Source organism: Lingula anatina, chromosome 1, assembly GCF_051362555.1.
Source record: "Lingula anatina isolate TDL-2025a chromosome 1, LinAna3.0, whole genome shotgun sequence".
Classification (NCBI taxonomy): domain Eukaryota; kingdom Metazoa; phylum Brachiopoda; class Lingulata; order Lingulida; family Lingulidae; genus Lingula; species Lingula anatina.
The window spans coordinates 31,932,388-31,959,710 of NC_141767.1; the positions used below are offsets into that span (position 1 = coordinate 31,932,388).

Here is a 27,323-nt window from a genome sequence, read left to right on the forward strand (position 1 = left end):
GTACTTACCAATGGTTAATGAATCCATTCCGACATTCAAAGTTAGTCCCTGTTATTATCATTATTATTTTTCTAAAGAGTTTGGCTTTTATTGAATGGTCCCTCTAGTTAAAGAAATGTTCAGTTTTCATATAGCATTAAATGTTGTTGAGTAATAAAAAATTACGTAATGTTACAGCAAAAATAATAAATATCCAAACAAATAGTGCACGTATTTTCATTTGTGGGGTTGCATTTCAACCTATTTTTATATCCCAATTTTATGACATTTTCCCTAAATATAATGTAAAAATTCTCTCTTTTCTTACTAAAAAACTCCCCAACTTAAAACTTACATTTTTGACTTTATCTTGACAATAGCAACACCGAGGAATATAGAAGTCTCTCTTTAGTTTACGTGGAAGTATATTAATTTTCTGTCTTTTTCCTCTGTTCATCAAGGAGTACTCCTTAAATAGACTCTGGTAAGACTCAACTGAGCCAATTTCCGCGAAAAATTTCCCACAACTATTTGTATATCATGGACACAGTTTTGATTAAGGGGTAGCTCCTCGACGGATCGCTTTCATCCTTTGGTTTAAGTATATTTTCCCGACAAAATTCCAAGTCTTGTATCGAAAGTAATTAACTAATCACAAGCAGTATCAACCTTCGCATGTGATGCCGTACGTCTAATCGAGTCGTTCCAAAATGATCCATTTTGCATTTTACCACTATTAAATCCTGCCCGAGGTTTTTGCGTCATATCTAATTATCGTCGCGAAAAAAGCAGTCTTCTAACAATAGCCGTTGCTCAAGTCGTCCCTACACTTGAATTCGATGTTCTATGCAATTTCAAATTAAAAGACATTTAAGACTGCCATCGTCTTCCAGACATTTTAGATTGAAATATCGACAACAAGTACCTTAATTTGAGAGGTCCGCATTGAGAAAGAGAGAACTTTGCAGGATATTGAGGCCCTAGACGAAAATATGGCCAAGGGACATTTTCAAGTATACCTTTATTATCTGTCACAAAAGGAGATCAATGGCATGACTGCAATTTCCTCAAAACACGGTATTTATAGGATCTTAATAACAATAGTGTCGTCACTGGGGGGTCTAATGCCTAACCAAAACTCCAACAGGTAACTTTCTTGACACCCGTAGATGAATGTGGAGACTTTCAGGTGAGCGATTGTGTGCACACCTGTTTAAAAGCGCGTTTTCTCGTTTTTTGAACCGTGTCTTATAAGATTTTGAGATCTCGGCTGGTTCACCAGCAGCTCAGTTTAACACTTAACATCCAATAATAGATTGAAATAAAGCTCTCGTGTTACGGAGTTTAAAATGTGGTTTTATTCTCGCCAACCGTCGTATATACATAATATACAGTTACCCAATGGGATATACGCTTCTGTAACACCACACACCTGGGAAGAGGTTCAGGGAGTGTGACCCTGGATCACAACCATTCCCCTTTGTGCAATGATCGTACATAACATGCTCTGCTGCACGTGCATACAAGCTCCACTACAGACAGACACATACATTTTCCAGCTAGATATATATTTATAACAAGGCTCAAGTTTGAAAGCTAAAGTTTTGTTTTTCAGTTTCCAAAGTTAAACCTTAATATTCCAGTTCGCCTTTGTATACTATATTTGGATGCAGCATGGTTGTATATGAAACACATAAACATTTAATAATTATAATAATGAATACAGTCATATGTATTATAGAGACAAAAGTGGTAGCAGCAGTAGCTTCATTGTGAAAATCAAGAGAAAGTAGAATATGGACTTAACATACACTGAAAGAGCACACTGATTAAATTGCTGGGAAAAAATTAGGGTATTCTACTTGGGCAGCAAACAGTTTCAATGTGGCAAGTTTCAAAGTATTTCTGACCACAGCTCCTATTTTATCAGAAATGATTATATTGTCCATAAGGTGATAGAACAATGGGCTACAGATTTTGGGAACAATCGGCAGCCCCAATCTGTCACTAAGACAAGGGTAAACTTGACGTCTAACCTTGGGTTCAGAAATGGTGCTGTTATACAAGTATATGGATTAAGGAGAGCCACTACTAACGTGACTTAACTGAATAAAAAGGCAAATACCAAGCATTTTTTGTCTATTTAGTACCCTCACTTAAAGCTACTGGTTTTACTCAACTGTTAATACTATACATCACCACCATTTTTCTAAGAATTTCAAGGCTGAAAATTAGGTCAGATTCATTATTCAGATCTTTAATGGGCAAACTGAAAAAAAAAAAAAAAAAAAAAAAAAAACTCTTCTCATTTAGTTTTTTTCCTATTTTTCTGTTTGCCCCTTTAGCTTACCTTTTGGGAAACCAAACAATATAACATTGAAGATAATTCAAAAGGATTGAATAAATATCATTAACAGCATGCAGACAAAAAGGAAAAGAGTTATATATGTTCATCTCCAATTTTTCATTTTTGGGTAAAATTACATGCATATGAAAGTAAACAATGACTTAAATTTACATCTCAATGTTTTTTCAGTATTTGAATGAGGAATTTCACTACTGGAATAAAATATGCTATAGCACAGTTCAGTATAAATATAAAGAATTTGCTGTAACCCTCTTATCTGCAAGCAGTATAGTTAGCTATATCTATTGTTATGATATGATTTTTTTCAGAGATTTCTTTCAATTTTAAATAATAATATCACACAAAGCCAGCACCAGTTTGAAATTTTTCATTCATCTTTCAAAAACTAACTTAAAGAAAGAAGAGAGAACACTTCAACAACAGTACCCAATATTAGTTTACTAGCATTGCCCATCATTTTCCGTCTTTCGATACTACCCTATCTGTGTGTTGTAGATATAAAACAGTCAGGTATATCCTTATCTGACAACAAGATCTGTTTGTCAATTAAAAGCTAACAGCTGGGTAAACAAATCTTCAGTTGGGAAGGGGTAATTCAGAAACTGAGTTTTCCATTTGCAATCATCTAATCATCTCTCTCCATTATGGACTACACCTAGCAAGACATGCAGTCCTGTAAAATTGCACGTTACTGATTTGGTTGAACTGCAGCAAGAATGTCATCAGGTTCTGCTGTTCTTCTGGCTTGTTTCTTTTTATCTGCAGCAGTGTTCTTTATAATAAGGTTAATATATTTTATGGGTGGCCTTTTCATTAAGCTTTCCAGAGCGTCTGCAATGCTCCAGAGAGGCAATGTAGGTAGGACATGGTATTCCAGCTGATCAGGTTTGGCATTGCAACAGAATTGTCACCAGAACCAGCCACTTGCCTAAAAAGAACAAAAAAATTGCATTTAAAAAGGGGAACAGAAAAAAAATAAGATCAATCTTTTTAATGCAGTCGATATCACTACAACTAAAAATTACATCATGCATTAAGAAGTAAATTACACACAGAAAGCACACTACAAATCCAAACCAGTTAGTGAAAAAAGGTTAAGTTTTCAGGACATTAGAGAGGTGAAGGAAACTGACTCACATGTATGTACATAACCTAGCTGTACCTGTAAGACAGGTTTTACAGCCTAACATGTACAGGTATGCTATCTTTACCCCATTTAAAAAGTTACACACTTTAACCTACATGCAAGAGAATGTGTCTTTTTATCGAATAGTTTCATCCAATGAAATCTTAAGAAAAAAGCACATGGAAACATGGAGCATATTGTGGTAAATGCAGAAGTATTACTCACATCTCTAGAAGATGATCTGAAGAGAGACTGAGTGTTACACAGATTTGAAAAGTTAACAAATAATGTTTTTTTTTTTTTTTTGTTTCACAAAGCTGACATCCCATCTAGTTGCATCAATACACAGCAGATACTAGTAGCACAAAAAGGTGTGACATAATATACTAGAAGAAAAGAGAAATCCCACTTTACCCACACATGTACACTCAAGTTTCCTGAACCCCTCTAATACAAAATGGCAAGGGCATCAAAATGAAGGTGGTTCATTCAAGCAGAATTAGAAAAACCAAGCAGAAAGCTAGAAACTAGACAATAAGGCTGTCAAATATACAGACAAATAAATATTAAGATTCACCGCATTCCAGGTAAGAAAAATGCTTCCATATTATAATAAAATAAAATAATTAAATGTTGTTCTGAAATATTGCAGCAATTTGTACATTAACACAAGATATGGTTTTAGTGAAAAAGTGTGTATAAATACATTAAAAGGAGGGTTACCTGTTTACATAAGTGCATCAAAAAGATTGGCCATGTAAACAATTCTTTTTAAAATGTCCTTGCATAAAAAAATATTATCCTTTTAACCTGCATATTTAAAGGACCCTCAAATTCCTTCATATTGTTTATCTGGATAATGCAGAAATATCCAGAAAATACAAAAATTTATATTCTAAAAAACCTGTTGCATCCAGATTTATACACATTTTACCTGAATGTTTGACTGAACAAGTGGAAACATTTAAACAACTTAAACAAAAACATACTGCGACATGCTGATTTTGACCCAACTTTTCAAAAAAAAAAAAAAAAAAATCTTTAGTAAATTTGCAAAGAAACAAAAACATGTTCAGGCAGTTTCATGATTTGGATCATTACAAGAAAGGTGATGCCATAGCCAGGCAGAAGCCATCAATACTTGTACAGATAATAAGTGGGTCTGTATAACCACTCATACAAGGAAGTAGGGGCTATCATACACGTAAAACACACATCCCAAAATAAGTAACACACATCACATTTCTTTATGCTCAAGTGAACTTGTAGCTTGATGGATTTAGATAAAAAATATATTCAGTTGCATTTGTGTAACATGTAACCAACAGACCCATGTTCTGAATGTAACTAAATTCTAGTTTAGAAAATAGAAAGAGCTGAAGATAAATTTCACATTGTACTCCATACTTTTCCTTTGTGCAAAAAAGGAAGGAATGGCAATCTACACCAGTTTTGGGTTACTTACAGTGGTTGCTTAAGCTCTGTTGTAAACAGTATGCTACAGTGCTCTTGTTACAAATTCTCATGTAGGATTCTTTCTGTGAAAATCTAACATCTAAATGTTCTAGAAAGAAATGATCTTGCTTTGTTGGACAGGGTTACTAACAGGGATTAGAACTATTGTTATTCTTTTTGTTCAAAAGCGAACAATGTACATTTATTGACTTTGGTTTGGCAAGGTTCGACCAGAAACTGGGCTAATTGACCCACATTGAGGGCAGAGGTCAATTACCCCAGGTGAGGGTTGAACCTAGCCAAGGGGTGACCTCCCCAAAGTCAATAACTAAGATTCAGATTCAGAGATTCAGAATAGCAAATTCTAAAAAAAAAACATAATATGCATGGATAGCCCCTCAGAAACAAAGATAGACATGCTAAGACATGTAGAGTGGACACATAACAAAAAAGCACAAACCATGCCCTACTAAATCAAACAGCATTAGTTCAGGTTACATTCAAGAAACCACATAGAACCAGTCAATACTATTATGAAGAAAATGAACCACTCACATACAATTTAAACAACTAAAATTACTCATTTTAATTTTTTTTTATTTTTTTATTTTTTTTTTTGCAGGAAAGTTTTTTTTTTCTCCTATTCTAAATTAGGCATATTTCACCACACTAGATATAACTGATGGTACATGGTAACAAGTATTACTTATGTTATTTCATATCAGAAAGGTTACAAAAGCTGTCCTTTATTCAAATTCTGCTGCTTCATATTTGATTTTTTTAAAAATTATTTTTGTTGAATATAATAATTATTTTGATAGAAAACAATAATTTTGTAAGATTTGCTCTGGGTTAACTGATACGCTTGTCAGAAAAGGAAGGGGCAGACATAAATTTCAGAAGATTAGTAATATTTTCACATTTAAACATTCTGTAATGCAAGCCAATGTACAAGCAGCCATTGGTTCAAATATTACTTTCAAAACATCATTTGTTAACACTACACTTAGGCTGCGTTCACATGAAAAATCTATTTTCTAAAAATCTAAAAATCTATTTGTGGTATCTTGTGATCACGGTCTGTGCCCTGAATACCCCACGGCGTAATTACGGGCAGCGCGAGCCATTTTCTCCCAAAGTTGTAATTAATTCTCGGCGCTGCCAGTAATTACGCTGCGGGGTATTCTGGGCACAGACCGTGATCACAAGATACCGCAAATAGATTTTTAGATTTTTAGAAAATAGATCTTTCATGTGAACGCAGCCTTAAGTGCAAACAACAAATGGCTTTTTTTTTTTTTTTTTAGGTATAAAAGTAGACTTCCAGTAAGTGGTACAGTACTAATCTAAATACTACTTAAAACTTTTCACAGATCCTCAAAGTATAATTAAGGTACTAATGTATAAGATAAGGACACACACCACAATGTAGACAACTAGCTCCAGTTTGAGTATGATGATGATGTTGTTGCTGTGCGCCGAGATGCTCGAGTGCGAGGCAGGGTTCCGTAATGAGCAGCCTGAGGAACAAACAAGGGGAACAAACAAAAATGAAAAAAAAGTTTTAAAAATCCTGGAGGTAATCTACAAACCTTGTCCCAAAATGCACAAATATGAAAACATACCTCAGCAAGTCATGCCCTAGTTCATGAAAAGGAATTAGTTAAAGTAAACATTTCATGATGTTAAGTCAATATCTAATATCACAGCATGCCTTAAATATTTCATCTAGAAATATTCAATTCATCCAAAAAACATGGAAAATACATGCAATCTATGGTGACCATCTCAAGATTTCTTTGCTTAAATTTCAAAGTACAAAAATATAACAATAAATTTCTGCAAAGATCCAGCCTAAAATAATATGTATATTAAAGATTCAAAAGAGTTCTTTCATGTTTTTTTTCTGGTTTTATGATAAAAAATGGTTTGTAACATAAGTCATATAAAAAAAAAAAAAAGACAAAAGGAAAGCCGTTACAAAATCCTATACAAGAATGTATTATCTAAAATACATTCTTGAGATGGTCCCCCACTTTCGCAGCAGTGGAGTTGCAGTATACCATTGTTCATTTGGTTGAGCCTTCTGTGAAAGATTTTGACTTTCGTGTGATCCTTCGCAACTGGAAACGTGCAGCTGACAGTTCTGTTGGGGCCTTGGGTGAACAAAATCTTCATCTATAATTTTTGCATTCTTCTTAATATGTAAAGACTGGGTCTGAAGTTTGTGGCATAGGGCATTTTCATTATGACTTTTTGGGAATTTAATTTGTAAGATTTAAAGAACAAGGCAGCAAAGCTGTTAAATGGACAGAAATAAAACTGACAACAGAAGTGACATTAAGACAGACTTAAGTCTTATTATGTATTACTCTTACTCTGGACATCAGAAAAAATAACTACCAATGGGCTCTTTTTACATGGAAAGTCAAGCACAAACCTGGAAAATACTAAGTTGTTAAAAATTAAATTTCACAAAAACTTTTAAGCCTTAAAAACTATAATCCAATCAGGCTGTTTTTCAAACTCAAAATATATTTTGGTGCTTTAAATTATACCTGTAAGTTTGAAACTAATAAGTAAAATTTATCCTTTTATGGTATTTCGAGTAAAAATTTAAGGAAAATGCACCATGGGAGATGATGACCATAACGGACACAAGTAATGACCATATGTACAGACATAAAGTGTCTGTCCATAAAAAGAAATAAATAAAATTTCACAATTGTCCAAAAAGAGGTGTATTAATTGCTTTTACAAGCATTTTTATCAGAAATTTTGGTCCATGTCAAAGCAATTGACACCCTTACACTAAAACTGAAGCCCAATCTTTACACATGGAAAACTTCCAGTGCAAAATCACATTCAACAAAATTGAAACTTAAGGTTTATCAAATAATAAATATATGAAATAATAAAATTCTTCTCTTTTTTTTCTAATTCATGTTGTGGGAGACAATGCTTAAATTAAAAGCTGTGAGGAAAAATACAACTCAAAAACAGTATAAAGCCTAGGTTACATTTGCCGTGCAATGTCCCTGCTGTGCCCACATACCCCTTTTTGTGCTGTGTCCATAGGCAGGCAGTGGCAATACAAAATCACACCATTTCATGGTATCTTAAGCCTCCACAATTTTGTCAAGCAGAAACTTTTTAACAAATTTTAACATCCTAGATTTGTGGAGCATAACTATATAATAGATGGCACAACTTCACTTTCTGTATAGACAATGTTGTGATGGTGATAATAGTCAAACCTATTGTTGATCTCTATCGCTTCCACTTTTTGTGGTTTTAGGAGGCATGACAGTGAAGACGTTTAAAACTTAGTGCAATTCACTTGTATAAATTGGAATTTATGCATTTCCTTTTTCGTACCAAGTGGGCACTAAAACACAAGGGGAACTGCAACTGAAAGGGCTGTGTATGATCATTTTTCAACTGACAAACTGATTTTTCTCTACCTGACCTCAAGGTCATGTCGGAAAAATAGCATGACACCCAAACATTATGTAAAAATAATGGCAGTATCCACTTACTCCAAAAAATGGCACGCAATATTGTATATGATTTCATCATACAATGCCTATGGCAAATGTAATCTAGGTGTAAGGCTGACGAATGATACCAAATATACATCAAAAAGAACAATGAAAGCAATAACATTGGGATAAAGCAATGAAAATTTTTGTTTCATACTAAAAATAAATGTATAGCATGAGGACCATCATAGAATGGTGGACTTAATTACGATTATTAAGCTTAGTATCAACTGTTCAAAGGAATTTCTTAGGTCATATTTGTATCACACCATAAATTTTTCCCAATTGGAAAAAAAATGATCAAAAAATTTCAAAATGTTGAACAGGTGGTGTAATTCAACCGATCACACTAGATTTTTTTTAAATTGGTTTTGTGTAAGCTACACTGTAGCAGAGCAAAACAACACATAAAACTAGTAACACCATGGAAGCAGCCAACCATTCATTAATCTGTATATCATCCAACATGATCACGGTACTTAAAACCAAACATCACCCATCTCTGGGGCTTCTTTCAGTCTGTAGAAAAAAAAAAAAAAAAAACATTCTCATACTTGTTCCAAGAAAAAAATGAGCTCACCTCTTTGTGGGAATACTTGGAAGTCCTTGATCTGAGTTGTGTGTCGCGTGTGGTGATAACATCATCTTGGCCTGCTTAGATCAAAATAAAAAGATTATTAACATCTACTTTCTGAACTCAAGTTTAAATAACATAAAGCAAAGAAGCACCTGAATAATCTTGTGAGGTATATATGTGAAAATCATTTCCTCCAAAGGGACACCAAAGTATGGACTAATCTCAAATAACATGCAAAAAGGCAATCAATGTTGTATAACTTAATTGTCCGTAGCCTTGAAAAAATTCTTATCAAGGCCTGAGTGGTGTGTCACACGCTAAAACTTTTTGTCACCACCAAAACCTAGAATGTTTAACTAATATTACCAAACTGAAGATCAATCCAAAAACCACATGTGACAATGCTATCAAATGTGTAGAACTGAATAGTCTGCGGCCCGAAAAAAACTGACATGCAATCTTAGCAGTTGATCTCTTGCCAACATGCAAACTCTTTGCAAATAACTAAAACATGTGAAAATGAACTTTGGTTCCACAGTATTTTCCATTTTGGAACAGTCATTTCCCCCTGTTAAACAAGACATCTTATCCCATCTTACAATAAGGAAACTAGCAAAAAATAAATAAATAAATAAATAAATAAATAAATAAATAAATAAATTGACCAAAAAATCTTGCTTTTAAAATAATGCTAAAAGAATGCTGTAGAATATTCCCCAAATATCAGTTTTTTTGGTCTACTGTTGTCCCCTTTTCGGTGAATGATACCCCCTTCAGTCTCCTTATCATTAATTCATACAAAATTTCTGTCAAGTGTACTACAGGAGAGTAACAAGTTGCACCTAGTCGAACATTTTGTATCCATTATTATCATATCTCCATTATCTACCAATGAAAAACTGCATCCAGGGTAACAAGACACAATAAGGCTTCGTTCACATGCAATGTCTATTTTCTATTTTCGGTATGTCTTATGATCACGGTCTGTGCACTGAATATCCCGCCGCGTAATTACTGGCAGCGCGAGCCAGTTACTTATAGTAACTTATAGTAACTGGCTCGCGCTGCCAGTAATTACGCGGCGGGATATTCAGTGCACAGACCGTGATCATAAGATAGCGCGAATAGAAAATAGAATTTAGAAAATAGACATTGCATGTGAACGAAGCCTAAGGAACTGAGCAGGTTATGGGCTGAACAAGCCATGCAACTGGATCGATTTTTTTGACAAAATTGGCATCAGTAGGATTGTCAAACATATGGTCACATCAGCATTAAGTAAGCTATCAATAGATAAAAGAAAGTACAAGACATTTATCTTTAGATTTCAACTCAATCTTCAACTAACAATGGAGTTTTCGACAATGTCAAACACCTCCCAAAGAGCTTTCAGTAATGTTTTGAGGGCATGGTACTAATAGTATTATATTAAATCTACTCCCCCTTAGAATCTTTGTTGAGTGAGTGAACTAAAGTAATGCACATAATCAATAACCACATCCTAAATTTTTTTAACAGTTTTTTGGTTTGGTTGGCAATAGCTGGTTATTTTTTTCCACAAAAATTTCAAAAACTCCAGGGTATTTAATGTGTCTCAAAACCCCCAAAATATCTCACGTATATACGCTCCTTGTAAACAGCTGAATAAGGCTGGATTCCCATATATAAACCTGTCGTAGTAGCAAGATTGATCAAACTCACAGGGGATTCTTGTTAAATTGCATTCAGTTGAAGCAGCTTAGATGTCTACCAGAGCCACTGAAGCTGCCAGGGGGGGGTAATTAACTTTCCTGCACGCTTTAACTGAATGCTATTTAGCGAGAATTCCCTTAGAGATAGATTGAAGATCCTGCTAATACAGTAAGGGTTATAGGAATGGTCCTAAAGATTATCATGCAGTTACTGTTAATGTTCAGAGGGATTCTGAGGCAAAAAGCATTTAAGGAACACCCACCACCGGCATTCCCTTTCTGCTGAAGCATTTCATTCTCTTTCCTACCCTCTCTCAGTCTCCTGTTAGCCTCTTCTCTCTCTTCAATAAGGCGATTATCTAGGTTATCTGGAGAATAAGGGGAAAACATACCTTCAATAGGCCATGATGCATTGCTTGAAAAAAAAAAAAAAAAAAAGGTTGCATCAGGGAAGTGGGCCCAGGGGCATTTTATCATGGAAAATAAGTGAATCAAGAATTGCGAAAAAAAGACAATCGGACCTCTATGCTAGTGACTGATGATTCCTCAGTACATGTAGATATCTAAACAAATATTAAATTAAATGTGTTAACAAAAAGTAGTTGACAGATGTACAGCATTCTTTCTTTTCTCACTTTGCGTAGTTGACTATATAATTATGGAGGGATGTGGACTTTAGAAATGGTCATATAATGATATCATTTAAATTTTTTCCCAAAATTATATCCCCCATATAAAAAAAAATTTTTAAAAGGTCAAAGAAAGATGACTAAATCTGTCAACTGTGGATTTCAATTTATTAAGGGAAATTCAGTTTCACAATTTCTGTAGAACCTATAACTAAAACTGAAAACATTTCAACACACACACATACACACACACATACACACACACACACAGCTTGAAAATGTTATTTAATTTCTAATCTTGAAAATATAATTTTCCTAAATATGAAGTAAATGCTTTCTTTTTTACTTGTGGAACATTGATAAAAGTTGCACAACTAAGAAGTGTCTCTATTTGGAGTTTAACAGCCATATTGGAAAATTCAGGTAAGCCTCCACATATATAATAACAGACACTATCATTCTCAACCAACACGACAAGTTAAGTGTACACGATTTTAAATCATTGTGTACTAGCTTTCCAGTTATGACACATGAATTCTGTAAACATATGTTATAATATACCTAATGCATTGTCATAAAACATAATAGTTTTCTTTCTTCTGTTAGACAACCGTCATCAGTCACAGGTCTATGAACTCAGATGAAGCTTACACCTGTAGCACATGACATTTTGCATGTACCACCCAGCTAGGGGATAATACATTTTTTTATCTTCCCTTTTTTTTTTATGCGTGTTTGCTTTTATAAGAGTTGTCCATCGAGAAACAAAATTCTTAGAAAACAGTAGAGATGAATGATGTTGGGTGTTTCTAATGAGGCATATAAAGTATAATTTTGTACATCCAATTTAGTTCCAGTACACATAACCACTAGTTTTAACCCCAAAACATCTCGATCTTAAGGTTCGTTTTTTTTTTTTTTAACACTCAAAGGTAACACAAGAAGTTGACAGATAGAAGGAAGGGCCTGCAGGGACAAGTTTTCTGTTTTGTGTGCAATGTTGCATCTGGGTTCTGATATTTGGGAGACACGGAAACTTTCATCAACCCCCTCTCATACATACCGCCTGAAATCTGATAAATTTTTTTTTTGATGCGTCATTGAAATGATGTTTACAACAGTCATTACAAGCATGCACTGCGCAAAACAGGCCACTCATGGACAATTGAATGGATTCTTAAAAACTGAATTCTTACTTGAAAGCTGAAGAGGACAAAAACTGCATTTTACTATGCACAAATAATTTTAATTTCTTTATGTTCCTGCTTGAAAATTCGTCACAATAATCTTTGTGCTCAGAAAAATTCAGCATGATCCTTGTTTTAGTTTTTCAGTTATCTGTAATACTTGAGGTGGCGAAAAGCCGCCATTTTGTCTCTAGTGTTTTTAACATGTATGCATCCATAAAATCACATTTCTCCCACTCCTCTTACATTTACACCCCATTTCCATAGATTAGATCGACCTACTTTAGATCGACCTAACTCCCTGGGGGTTCACGCTAAATAGCTGTCAGCCGGGCGGACATGAAAGTTAATTATCCCCTTTACAGCTTGTAGTAGGCGGGACGGACATTTAAGTCGGATTATCTGAAAGTAATCTAGTGAGACTCCCCGCGGGGATAGATCGATCTAAAATCTATGGGAACAGAGCCTTAAACATCCACTGAAATAGCTCAAATAAGTGCCAACAAACATATCTGAATACACATCATGGTACATCTTCATGAATTACTGTACTAAAGGGAACAAAACACTGCTATTTCCAAGACACGCATATATGTGGTTCTGGGTCTTTGGGGTGAGTGAGAAATGAGCTGCATATATGACGTGACAGTCTCTGTGGGGTTAATATCTGAGCATTTGATCCATTAACTGCATAACACTCAGTTCTTGATCCGAAGAAAAGAATGAGACATCATGTCAGAGGTTCTCGGCTGATTTGATATCCGATTGTGACAACATTGTTTACTTTTTCTGCCCTGGTTGATCATCAGATCAGACAAAGATAGTTATAGTGTAGTTTAGGATGTCTGTTTCTTCAGAGTGAATTTTGATAGAAAATGGAAACGGAAGGCTATTATTATCATCTGTTTTGTGTTATTCATTTCTGAGCTGCCTATTAACTATTCTTTTTTCTATATAATTACCAGACGCAGCTTGTCTAAAAAGTAGGCCACGTCGCATTTTGCAGGGATTTGAAAAACAAGTTTACACAAAAGATCTGCATTTTTCAATAATCAACACAATCAAGAGTTCCAAATTCTAAACGTCACACCTAACACATTTTCCTGTCTCCATCATCTCTTTCCAAGTCTTCCAAGCTTATGATAATTTTATGTACATTCTATTATAATGACATTACTTTTCAAAGGCAATTTCATAAAATCTTTAGAAAAAAATCCACATTCCAATAATATTATTGCAATTCTCCCATTTATACATTCCTCTTCCTTTTTTTCATACACTTACATCATGAAATTTCAGACAATTTTTGAAGTACTTCATCTTTTCATCTGTATACCTGATGAGTGTATCAACGACATTTCTTCTTACCTAACTCGTCCTCGTTATCAGGTATCACAGGGGGCACGTTGGGCCCTACGGCAGTGCTGCTGCCTTCTACAGACAAGTCACTCATGCTATAGCTCTTCTTGAGGTGATCTAATACTGCTCCATGGCCCTGAAGAAAAATCAAAATCAAAATATACCGAGTCCTTAAGTGGCTATAACAACACAACTTGATAAGCATTTTCTTTAATAAAAATGTTCCATGCAAAAAGCAACTTCTTTCACAAACCTGTTCATTATCTAAAATAAATAATTATTAATCAGGTTAGATTAAAAAAAAAAAAAAAAAAAAAAAAAAAAAAAAAAAAAAAAAAAAACATGATGTGGCAGCTTTGAATGGGTGCTTTTCTCCTAAAACAGATCTATACATCTTGTTATACCAGAAGTTAATTTAAAAACATAGCAAAACATTGCTGATTCAGGTTGTGCTGATAACCATATTGTGACAATTTTACACACTGCGCATGGATAATGACCCTCTGCTTCTAAACCTAATATCACACCCTTCTTTTGAACACAATGTCTGTCAATGTTCACTGTGACTGAGGAAATCGGATTCATTGTCATGCCTTAGTGTAACAGGACACTTGAAAATAGATTCAAAGGATCGATCTTTTCTTGGATGAAATGCAATCAAACCAGTTTATCACTGTCACAATATGCTTTCATACTTTGAGGCCTTTTTTTAGTAGAGCTGGGTTGACCTTACTTGGCATGCACTACATAGAAGGGTATTTGATTATGATTTCTAATTATAAACATACACATCTCTCTGTGTTCCTATTGTAATTGTATTTGATTTCAATGTTAATGGTCAGTTGTGTGCTGTAACATGGACTCTTCATAGTTTTAAATTAAAAACATCGACTGCTGAGATAGTATGAACTAAATTGGGCTGACTCATCTCTACTGGGAATAGGCCTTACTTAAGAACTTGTTTCCTTGATCACCTACAAAACAAGCACCAGTGAGCCCTAGTGAGGTCAACCCTGTCATATGGGGACAATAACAAAGCCAATTTCCAACTAGCAGCAATGACAGTCACAATTTAATACATCTTCCATGTAATGACAGTCCACGTATCAAACACATATCACACGACATGATGACAAAAATTTAGGTTTAAATGGGGAAAAGGTCTGTTTGATTCCGTCAAATCTAAATCGGAACACATTCAGACTGCTGGCATGATATATAATGTAATCCCCCCCCCCCCAAAAAAAAAAAAAATAAATAAATAAAAACATAGAAAAAAACCAATTATTAAAATACAGAGTAAACCCTTCTGACTAAATTGCTATTTTCTTTACAGTCATGATAAGCTCTCCAGTATTCAATTTTGATAATCAACAGACTTACAAAGAATATGTGTGAGGCATCATCCTAGATTTATCATTTATCTACGAATATATTCAAATAATGCAAAACATATCACCCCGCATTTCATTCACATTGGGTTAACAAAATGACTCAACCCTGGCTGAATAATTTTATTTGCTGTAACTCGATCATGCAATCATCTAACAAAAGATCTACCGTCAATATTGTCTTGAATTCTTGGAAATGCATATAGAACCGATAGACTGCAGTCAGACTTGGGACTCATTTCCCTTCTCCCATTGTTTCCCTTGACCTACCATCCTTCAAATTTGACTACAAGCATACTTCAAAGGAAATGAGATCACTTGTAGCTATGCTAATTCAGTGTGATGTTACCTGTTGGTTGTTTAAGCATTCTTTTGGGCTGCTTGGGACATATTCAAACAGTAATTTCTTTGCAGTCATTATAGCAGAGAATGCAGTCCGACATGAATAATTCTTAATTATACCTTGAGCATTAATTTCACTTTTCTAACAAAAAAAGAATAGCAGAAACATCTATATAGCTGGGATTTGTGACAAAACATAACAAATACCGAGAATGATTTATATGCTTTCTTGAAGTGTTAACTAAAATAATAATAAAATAATATATTAAATGAACATTTTTCTAAATTCTTTTTCATTGTTTTCATATTTACTGCCTTGGTTATACTAACTTCATGCATTCAGTGCTATTATTCTCAGGCCTACCCAACTACCAGACTCGGCACCGAATGATCCTGAATTCACCGGTAGATCAGACCACACTACCCGTTTTCAAGGTTTGAGTCAGTACGCATTACACAGTATCATACCCTGAACAAATTTTGAGTGGTGATGTAACACTTTTCAACCCCGCTGAGAATCGTCACTATCACATCCCGTACTAGGCAAGAGCGGTGTTGCGTCTGATACTGTGAAATGCGTACTGATACACACCTTGAAAACAGGTAGTGTGGTCTGATTTACCGGTGAATTCAGGATCATTCGGTGCCGAGTCTGGTAGTTGGGTAGGCCTGATTCTGATACATGTCTACAAGGCACAAAAAGTCCAGTGGTTAATCTGAAGATGTGCAAACTTCCCTTTTGAGTAATAACTGATTCACGAAACAATCACATGAAAAAGGCATTCTTTTGTTACCAAGTAGCAATCATGAACTACATAAGTCATCAAGTACACAAATGTCAGTATGGTGTCAAAAACCATGTCTATCAACAGTCAACCACAGTGGCCTTGAGGTAACCAATTTTTACAGTGTCCACGGTGACCCTACTTCCATGACAATGTTACATCCACTTATTTCCATGGTAATCTAGCCAGTGGCAACTTACCTTAAGGGCTGTCTGCACCACAACATTGCTTGCATAGGAGAGTCCCTTTGAGCCTACTGTGAGAATGGCACTGTAACCTTTGTCACTGGCCTGCTGGATGTAAGCATCTATTTTCTGAAGTCAGAACAGCCAATTATTGGTGACAATCGCAATTGATTTGATGCTCTATAAAATACTGAAATATCTAAATACCTTTTAATCTAGCTTATTACTGAATATGAGAACTTGTTGGTAATACAGTATAAGGAATTCAAATTCTAACAGTGAAATGGAGAAAGGTAAAGCCATCTGTTACAAAACTGTTGATGCTTAATTTTCAAAGCTCATCCTTCCAACAACTCTGCAACTGGGTGATCATTTGTCCCATACAATCTACTATATTCAACAATTTTATGTTAGTATTTGACCTTCCTTTTATAATGGAATGAAACCAAATATGCACAAAATTGCACCAAAGCTTTACATTATAAAAGTTTGTGTTCAGAAAGGTCACATATTATGACAGGTGCAAGGCCCACGCAGATTCCACATCCACATGTAGGGCATTGAAAAAAACCATCAGTACAATCAGTGACCTTAGATGTCTCTTTCTGCTTGGTCTAAAAGGTTGGAAACTGGCCAATATGCAAAATAGAATTACAGCTAGCTTTTATCTACACTGCATGTTCAACTAACTCTTTGCTTTGAATACGAAAAATGGTAATTGTATACTGCCTAAAAATATTTTAATCGAACAGGGGAATAGCAGTGTTGTTCCATTTCATCTAAAAATGGCAATTAAATAGTTAATGTAGGCTCTAAAAATGCATTCATTCATGTCAACTATGGTGTGTTATTATAAAATAGAAATGGCAGTGCTTAACAAAAAAAGGTTCACGATATTTAAAAACTCACTTGTTCACGCTTTGTCAGCTGAGGATGCACAAACTTCCTATACAATATACTTGAGCCTTTGGTGGCAGGTGACAAAAGCCACAGGACAAATACAATTTTCGCCTCATAATAGAATGGAACCCTGCAATGACAAAGATTTATAAGCAATAAATCAAACAAAGGGCATTAATGTTGTGTGCCCAACAGAAGGGTTAATTTATTGTAGACTGTGAAGGTCACCACCTCAAGTGTCCCCTTAGCAAGTGCTGCCATCTGGTGAACTTCATATCAACATGTGTAAACGACCAGACGTGATGATTAACATAATGTTATTCTAAAGTGCCATTTCAAGACACGTACACCTGCCAAACCTGGCATTCTGGTTATGGAATCTACAGGTGCTTATTTCTCTCACTGAATAATGACTTTTATAAATAGGCATTTAATAGTTCATGCTTATTGCATGTTGGGCACAACATATGCATATATACATAAAGCAAAAGTTGCTAAATGAAAAATCATGTGAAATGAGAATGTGGATCAATTTTGATTTGTCGCATTAAAACACACATCAACACAGTACTCTGTCATACCCAGCACATCGTATGAAGACGACCTCCAGTGTAACAGTTCTTTGCAATATATCGATAATGGAAATACAGTTTAAATGGCATTGGCTTCAATCAGCATCTCTGCACTGTAATTTCCCTAATGTATACAGCTAGCACATAATTTATCACAGATATCAATATTTCCACCAAATGGTGATTAAAATAGTTTCTGCTTAGAGTAGTGCTCATGGCGTCTAAAGGACTGCTATATTCAATATTTATAAGAAGATGGTGACACACTTCTCAGTTCTATGATGAACATCTTCACTTTGATCTTTTATACTTCATGTTTTTCACTTCAAATATTAATAGGGAATCCATGACCAGGTTTTATAAGTGTGATATAAATCTAACACCATAAAATATTTTTGAAAAAAAATAAATAAATAAAATAAAATAAAAACAATTAATAAGTGCACAGTAAATGACTATGGTGAGGAGCAGAGGCAGCAGTGGATCAGAGGTCAAAACACAAACCTTCTCCCTCACATGGAATAATTTAAAATTCTCTGTTACCCAAAAAGCTGAACGAATTGCAATCTATTTATTGGTTGTAAAATCGCAGGGGAGCACTGCTTCCGTGTGTAATTACCATTTCTTCAGCAGTTCACTTCAAAGAACCAAGAATAATGTTCCAAATAAATTGTATTCCCTTATGTATTTTCATGCATGTTGGTTGGTACTTATGTTCTATCCACAATTCTTTGGGTATGCTGAATCAATATGATAGACAATTGTGTGTAATATTAAGAAAGCATTCCCACAAATGCTATTTAAAGCTAAAAGTCCAAAACAAACCAGGAAAATGCCCTCTTATCGTCCATTTAAAAGGAGAGGTAAAGTTTGATTGTGAGCTCCACAAGGTAGCACATTTTAACAATCAGTATCTCATCCATTACCGTTCAAATTCAGTACATGGTTGGCTTCTGATAAAAAATTAACCCAACATTCTTGTAATGAGTCTTTGAAGTAAATAAATCAAAATAAAGATAGCTGTGTTCTTTGCTTACAGTAATGTGAAATATAAATCTCATATAATGAATCAGATCTCTTTTATAATTCATCATTCACCCCCACTGCTAACGTGATAACAATATATGGAAAGATGAAACCTTCAAGAGTTCACAGGAACAGAAAATCATTTTCATATCCATAATATACTGACCATACACAATGAAAGATGGTGTCAAGTCATATACTTTTTTCTAGAGGAAAAATTAAAATTGGTGCAGAAATCTTGTACGTGATACCTTTAAAATGAACATTTTCCATGCTGATTTTTGACAGTTTTGTTGAACCTGTGTGAATTCTTGGAGCTGTTTTTTGGAAAATATTTTTTGCTGTAAATCTTATTACTGGTTTAGTTCAAAATTTGTATAAAAATATCCAGTAATCTGGCTACAAGAAGTTATTTCTAGAGCAAATCCTGGTTAATACACCTTTCTTTTTAAATTTATTTATATCTTGACCTCATCTGACTTGAAGAGGTAGCCAAGCACAGCAAGGGAACTGTGCAGCATAAAACCAATACTCTTACCTAGATATCGACTTTGAAATCATTTTTTTTCTGATGTTAAATGCTATGCTTTTTAAAAATTCTAAAAGCTAATGAGGAAGAAATATATTTTAGGATTACTGGTATATGTATATGGTATCTTAGATTCTCCAACTAAATGTGGATTAATAGGAAAGGTCTAAACCAATTCTTCTCAGCAGATCATTTATATATGATAGCCTTATATCATGCAATGCCTGTGCAGCCATTATGGGGGTAAGGAAAAAAGGATTCCCAATCTCTTGGAGGATTTTTTCACAAGGTGTATTACTGGTGGTGGGCTTGGAGTGATTAGGCCTGTGCAAGTGGGGACATACTTACCAAGACAAAAATATATCTGCAAATGTCTCTGCACATGTGAACAAAGCAAACACTATCCAGTACATCATCCATTTAACCTGGAATAGTAAAAAAACTTTCTAAAAATGTATAATAATACATAATTTTCAATACTATTTTTGATTTATAGATAATGTGTTCTTTTTCAATATTCCACATATATTTAAACTTGCTGTAAAAAATGGAGTTTTTTTGTAATGAAAATAAAAAGAGAGAGAAAAAAAACCTTGCCAAAAAGGCTCATTTTATGAGTGTTGAAAAAATTCAATTTAAACAAAGCTCAGAGGCATAAGAACCTGTCATAGTACATTAAACCTTTGTAGTCACGGCAGAAACCCATAGAAGCAGGTCATGCTGGTATAATGCTTGATTACAGTGGAATGTTCTCTCAAAACTACCCTGTTAATTCTCTTCAAATTGCCTCAGATGTATACAGTTAAATTAACATCCCGTGGTTATGGTGGCTTTTTATACTCATTTGCAGTAATATGTCTATGAAGTTTTAATAGTTTGGATGTCCTCATAACAGGTCTAGTACTGAAGGCACAGATTGTAACACAGGTTTTGGAATAAAGAAATCAATGGCAGCCCGTTTTTTTAAGTCTACTACATATACACTAAGAACCAAGTGTCTGTCTAAAAGCCAGTGTCACCAAACTCTAGACATTGATAAATTATATCTCAAAATTACTGGATTGGGGTGCTCCTGGCTCATTTAAAAACAAAAAGAACAATCATTCTCATGGTTGAGATATTTGAACCTCATTAATGTGTGACCAGCACACAGAAACAAGAGGAAAACAGTTGAATAACAGGCCCTCCAAGGTAGGAAGTAATAAATCTATTTCACAATAAACAAATTGTTCAGAGAAAATGATTATCATTCAGTAGAGGATATGTAACAAGATCTTTTTTGAGTTGTGAACTTCTGACGCCTTGTTCCATTTATGTAAAAAGTCAAGGTGCAGCCAGAAAATGTTAGGTTAATTGCAGAGCTTGTTATCCAGACCACTTGCAATCTTCTACTGCCAATGTGACATTTGAACAAAATGTTATTTATATTTTCTGACATGTTTCCAATATTAGAATTCAAAGAAAACTGCGAGGGAGATTCAGAATATTTTTAGAATATAATATGCTGGAATAATAGTGATTCTTCTATCAGTCTGAAATACTTTTAATAAGACATTATCACCAGGATTAAACTGCCACCACTCACCAACTGCTAGTGAATCCAGAGACATGTCAAACCTGACCTACCTGGCCTAGTGAGTGTCTTTTATTACATTCACATTGCCGTCTTCATATACACCCCACCAAAAACATTCAGTACATGTCAGAATAACTGTGTCACTTTCAACAGAACACCATCAATATATTACTAGAAAGGATGTTCATATGGTAGGTTATGACATGTTTCCAGAGCACATGGCAATGTATACCATGTCCCAAACTGGACATGCAGGTCAATTTCTTAACTTTCAAACAGAGATGCTATGTAAAATTTTTTACTAGCCATTTTTTTCATTATGAATAGGGAGCACCAATTCTTGCCTTGTTCTCAGAATAGCCAGATATTTTAGTATCAATAAATAAATATATAAATAAATCTTTTAATAGACAATATACTTGAATACAATCCTGTAGAAAATACACAATTTCTCTTTAGGGGATGGGACTTATTCTGGGGAGGATCTACATATAATTATTGTACATTCAGCAGATAAAATTTTCAACTTCTCACACAAAGTAATCTTTGCATCAACTCATGTTTCATAGTGCCCAGACACTGACCATATATCATGCATGTTTTGTTTCATATCCCTAAAAAGAAATGATTCATTACATTTGCAGTGAAATCATTAAATGTCTAGACATAGCATAACAGGGAAAGTTACGTTTCAACCAGCATACTGTTTTTCTTTTCTTTTCTTTTTTTTTTGTTCCTCTGAAGGCAGCCTTACTGCTTATATCACACATTTTCTTGTAGAGCTTCTCAAAATAGCAATATCCCTGGAAATATTGCTAAAATTTTCCTCTACATGTGTAAAAAAATTAAGACTGTTAATGAACACTTGAATATTTAACATATATTGTCATTAACAGCTTACTCAAGGTCAACGGAATTACAGGTTTCTTTTTCACTGGCAGTCACTTTATCACCAATGTCAACAATAAAAGACAGCAAACAAACATTAATCATAAGAAACTGATTATATGCACAGCTCAGATTTTTTTTTCTCTCCACTTCTCTGCCAGTGTCATATTAACACAACCAGGCAGCACCTGCTGGGCTTGCGCCAAGTCTACACCTTCAACCCAGCCCCTGGAACTTCAAATTACCTCTTCAAACACTTTATCAATTCCAGGCAAGTCTTTGTATTTTATACATGCTGCAGGAGTGAATACTTATTGTATACTATTAACCTAGAAGGACAAACTAATGACGGCATAGGCTGACACTAACAATCATGACACTGAGAAGAACATCACCTTCACAGTGCCATAATGTCTATGAAATGGTTTTAAGCATTTGTTTCTAAAGCAAAGTTTATACTGAAACACAGAAAAAAGTCGTGATTTATTTCTCCACAGTTATGGTTTTCAAAGCTCATGCTTATTCAAGTCAGCAGCCGGGAAATCAATAACTGATTTTTTTAATCTATATTAATGCATCTTCTTAGGAATAGGTTAACTTTGAATCTGCAGAACCACTAGAAAGACATGTGGGGTAGTTTTGCTACTTATTTTTAACTAGGACAATATAAAACCTCTTCAATCATATCACACTGTGCTTCTCTGCTCAAATTCTCTAGGAACCGCTGTAGACTTTATCTCTTCTGACTTTTCTGCGTAGTTTTAGTGAGATTTTTTTTTGCAATACAGAGGGGCTTTTTTTTTTTGCTTATCCAAAACCAAATAATTGATGTGTCTCATTAAGACGGTTACCAGAAATTTAAGACCAAATTGTGACTGCGTTATATTTAGCTGTTTACTTTTTATTTGGTATTCTATCCATAAGTCTTGAGAATAACATAATTAGAATTAAAAACAAAAGCCAAATGAAACTCTTTTAAAATGTTTGTTTCCTTTATCAATTCTTCTTAAATAAAGATGTTTAATGGTCTAGTTTACAAGCTCTCGTCAATCCAAATACATATTCCAGACACACCATTGGTAGAGCTGATATACCTGTTGGGAAATGAGTTGCAGACAGTCAGTGATGTCAGAATACATGTCTGTCTGAGTTGTTATTTATGTGATCTGGGTGATGAGTTGTGCAATGCAAAAATACTTACATATTCTCTGACGTTCTTTGTTTTGACTGCTTTGTATGAAGCATATGCAGGGTAAAGGGTACCAAATACTAATCTGAAAGGAAAAAGAGAGATGTTTTCAAAAAAAAAAAGTTGTATGTGAGTATATATCATAACATTTGTCAAAGCAACAGGAAATAGGCTTGGTCGTGTTTGCATGTCAGACCTGATGCAGAGAAAACTCTGACTCAAACTAAATCATTCTAGGAGTATGTGCATTAGGATTTAACTGCTCACAGTTAAATAAATAATGATAATATATCTGCTGAACTAGAAAAGAAAAATATAATAATTTCTGGAAGTAAAAATGGTTTTCCTATCTGTGGAGTTAATTTCTGTAAATTTCTGCTTTGGCAATTACAGTCCCCATGAGAGATTTTGTCATATATCATAATATAAGCTTTAATACTAAAAACAGTATTGAACCCCACTCCACAAACAATAGTTCACAGCTGAATGGATACCAGACTTTTTGGCGCTATGACAAGACTCTCATACCCTGAAGGATTGTAAAATTTCATTCAAATAGCCTTTGCAACCGGATACTTTTTTTTTCTGTTCAAACACATGGATGTAACATGTAATCCCTGTCTCTCCTATTAAAAAAGTAACACCTAAACACAAGTACATTTTTAATTGGCAAAGCAGTGAAGCATTACTACTATACTGCCATTATTGGGTTGAGAGTCTCAATCACATTTGACGCTTTGCCATTAAAGCTTTTTCCAAGATGCAACAACAGGAACAAGAGGTGTGTACTTCAAGGGTCAACGGAAAGGCTCCAAGACATTTGGCTACAATTTCTTAACTGTGTAACCTCCTGTGGCGGGTCAAAGGAAGAAAACATTTGTGTGAAAGCACTCTGTAAGTCTGCTCCTTTGGAGTCCCTATATTGTGTTTCCTACGCTAATGAACTATGTAAGGACAGGTGTTCCCTGGTAACAGTTTATGGAAGAACAACCAGGAAAGATCAATCCCTCCATCTGCAGGGCACAGTTTGGCAGGTCTTTGGGGGGGGGGGGGGGTCTAAGTATAATAATAAGGATTGTTTAAGGTTGCATGTTCCTGTGACTGTGCACCAGAAACCATGTATCAAGACATGCAATCATCAATTATCAGAAAATAATTCATGGTATGTACTCTCGGTGAATATGTATAAACAGCCTGAGTATTCATCTAAATGTTCAACACTTACAGCTTCATTCAGAATTTCTAAATAATATTGTCAGTGTGGTTTCAAATAGCAGACTTTATCAAAGTGTGTGCCTTGATAAAAATGCTTGGTGCACAAAGAACACAAAACCCTGTAATAAAAATATATCAAACAAGCTTATCTTAAAACATATGGCTTGTTGAGTGACATATTACAAAAACAGACCTTTCAGAATTCAATATGGTTTCATCTCAAGTCACTATAGTGCTATTTGCCAAGATAAAATATCCTGTTGGATGGTAAGGCTAAGAGATTTTAAATGTGTCATCTTTGTGATTGATAACTGGAAGAATAAGTGTGTGACAAGCCCAAGTGACTTGGGTGAGTTACCATTATAAATAACATTATATTTCTTCTTTCAAAGGGTAGATGGCACATCACAGGGGAACAGTTGCCAATTTAATAAGGTAAACAACAACAACAGATCAAATGTCTAAGTAACTGTTTCTATTTAGGAATTAGTGAAAATAGTCATCATTGCTCCAGATTATGTTGAATTGTTAAAGTAATGATTCTATGCAAGTTTTTGATCTAAAATACAAAACGTAAAATTCTTACAAACCCCAACACATACAACTTGGACTTTCCTACCAAAAGAAACTTGTTGATTACCCTTCAAAGTATTAACCAAACAACTAAGGTAGGTATATAAATAGGATCCAATATCTAATATATGTATTTTCTACATTAATATGAGTTAGTCATTTTTAGGATCATGCATAAGCAGGAACAAAATACTCAATAGCATTTCATTTCATGTAACCAACAATAAGCTAAAATAAATCCTACACCAACAGGGGCCTATCCTGTGCTATGATGAAATAACCATATCACAAATAAGATAAGAAAATAGATTTTATGTATTCCAAATGCATGTAAGCCACTTCTACTAGTTTCTTACACGAATAAAATAAAGTTGACATGCCACAGGATAAACAAAATTAACCATTCGACAACTGTAAAAAGGCTTATATGTCCCTCCAGTTTGTGGAAGTCAGTAAAATGATGTAGTCCTGTGTGCACATTTCGTAATCATCACTCCATCGTATGGATATAACTGCACATGCAATTGCATACTTATTCAACCGAGTTGCCAAAAAAAAAAAAAAAAAAAAAAATGAGGGTTATATTTAGCATAGAAAGTAAGAAGAAAACAATTTTTTTTTTTCTGGTTAATATGTAACAATGTCCTTTGGTATTTAAGGGTGCATTCCTAGAGATTTAGATCGATCCAGAGATTTAGATTTAGATCGACCTAACTCCCTGGGGGTTCACGCTAAATTGCAGTCAGCCAAGTGCGCACCATAGTTAATTACCCCCTTACAGCTTTTAGTAGGCGGGACAGTCGCTTATGCCGGCTAAGCTGACAGTAATCTAGTGAGACTCCCCACAGGGATAGATCGATCTAAAATCTATGGGAATGGGGTCTAAAAGTACCTGGTGGCATTATATATATGTTGATAGATAAAGTAGTAGGTGCCATTGTTTCAAACACAAAAATGAGTTCTTATGAAAATTAAAGGTAAAGGTACTCTTTACGAGAGTTACTTGCCAAAATACATTTTCCATGGGGAAAAAAGCAATTTTCTCCTACTCATGAATCATTGCTCAATCCCTCACAACACTTGGATTAGAATGTTTTATTCCATTTTTTAATTGATGATTTAGATTTAAAAGACTTGCCAGTTTTTAGAATGCCATGTCTTCCTGTACATTTCAGAACTATGTCAGGTACTTTAAGGGCAAAATTGGGAAAGATTCCTTGCTTTGCAAATATGTACACATAGTAAATACAACTTATTTGTTTATATTGTTTTCTCTGAATTCTGTCAAATATAAAGCTTTTTGCTCATAGACATTGGACTTAATGCTCTGTCCATTTCATATTGGTCATTGTTATTGCTAGGTTTCCTTGCTAAAAAAAGAATATCACTTATTAGTTGCTGCCACCAATACAAGACCACTATTGGATTATCTTTCAATGAAAAGTCAAACAATTCAATGCATATCCTTATCTTTACAAACAGACATAATTCAGAGAGTTCACTGGTCAAAACTGGTTTTTACCAACAAGTTCTACAGGTCCACTAGCTGAAATGTCAAGAGAATCAAACAAAGGTGTTGCTATAGTGCTTCATGATGGAAACTCAACTTTTTTCTTGATAGAAATTATCCTTGCACCACAGGTTCAGTGAACTTCAAAACAAACTTGTAAGAGTGTCTGGTCAATGAACTTCTTTTGTCGAAGGCCTTCATAGCCATCATTATAGGAACCCCGAAAGCTGAATATTCTAACAAAGAGGATACACCCCATACATAGCAGTTAAAACAGCGTAAATTTACGCAACAAATTCGTATAGCGTTCGATCGTATTTACACATCACATCACAGAGAGAGGAATCAACTACATGCTATCTGTATACAACATAGCCAACACTGCAATTTCGGAACAATCACCACATGCTAAAAAGTGCATAGTCAATAAAACTCGTCAGACGGGTATCACACAAAACAGGAAAGGCCTGCTGATAAACCTAAAAAAATCGAAGTGGTTTAATACATTTCTAAGAGAGCAACTTCATACTTACATCACTACACGTGAAATAATTGCAGAAACCATCATAAACAACTGGTTATTACAAGTCAGCTACAAGGTATGAGTTCTCTAAAGGCAGCAAAATATTACAGCCAAAAATTTTTCAGTTGCACTCTGTGTCGGCCATTTTGAATGTTTACGTCAGCTGTCATGTGACTTTGGAATTTTTTTTGAAACAAAGCACCAGG

General features: G+C 34.6%; 1 protein-coding gene across 13 annotated transcripts; it reads right to left on the bottom strand.

Moving 5' to 3' along the window:
* Positions 1–1,314: 1,314 nt before the first annotated feature.
* On the bottom strand, positions 1,315–27,300 carry LOC106168882 (receptor expression-enhancing protein 1). Of its 13 annotated transcripts, none has more exons than XM_086999558.1 (10): positions 27,128–27,300; positions 23,309–23,381; positions 19,992–20,068; positions 17,526–17,646; positions 16,632–16,745; positions 13,923–14,049; positions 11,047–11,106; positions 9,051–9,124; positions 6,554–6,569; positions 1,315–3,275 (listed from the first exon to the last, which is right to left on the bottom strand). In XM_086999558.1, the coding sequence occupies exons 1-9, from the start codon at positions 27,160–27,162 to the stop codon at positions 6,555–6,557; spliced, it is 696 nt and encodes a 231-aa protein (XP_086855684.1). In that variant the 5' UTR covers positions 27,163–27,300; the 3' UTR covers positions 1,315–3,275; position 6,554. The 13 variants fall into 13 exon arrangements, with proteins under 13 accessions (XP_086855684.1, XP_013403590.1, XP_013403589.1 ...); XM_013548136.2 differs by having other exon boundaries at positions 9,051–9,121; positions 11,002–11,106; XM_013548135.2 differs by having other exon boundaries at positions 11,002–11,106.
* Between the last annotated feature and the right edge of the window lie 23 nt (positions 27,301–27,323).

What these genes read in the sequence shown, in the direction of transcription:
- LOC106168882 (XM_013548126.2), bottom strand. Translation starts at nt 27,162, where the DNA reads ATGATGGTTTCTGCAATTATTTCACGTGTAGTGAT. An exon ending in ATTATTTCACGTGTAGTGAT is followed by an intron (nt 23,382 to 27,127) that starts GTAAGTATGAAG and finishes TTTTCCTTTCAG; the next exon opens with ATTAGTATTTGGTACCCTTT. An exon ending in CAAAGAACGTCAGAGAATAT is followed by an intron (nt 20,069 to 23,308) that starts GTAAGTATTTTT and finishes TTACTATTCCAG; the next exon opens with GTTAAATGGATGATGTACTG.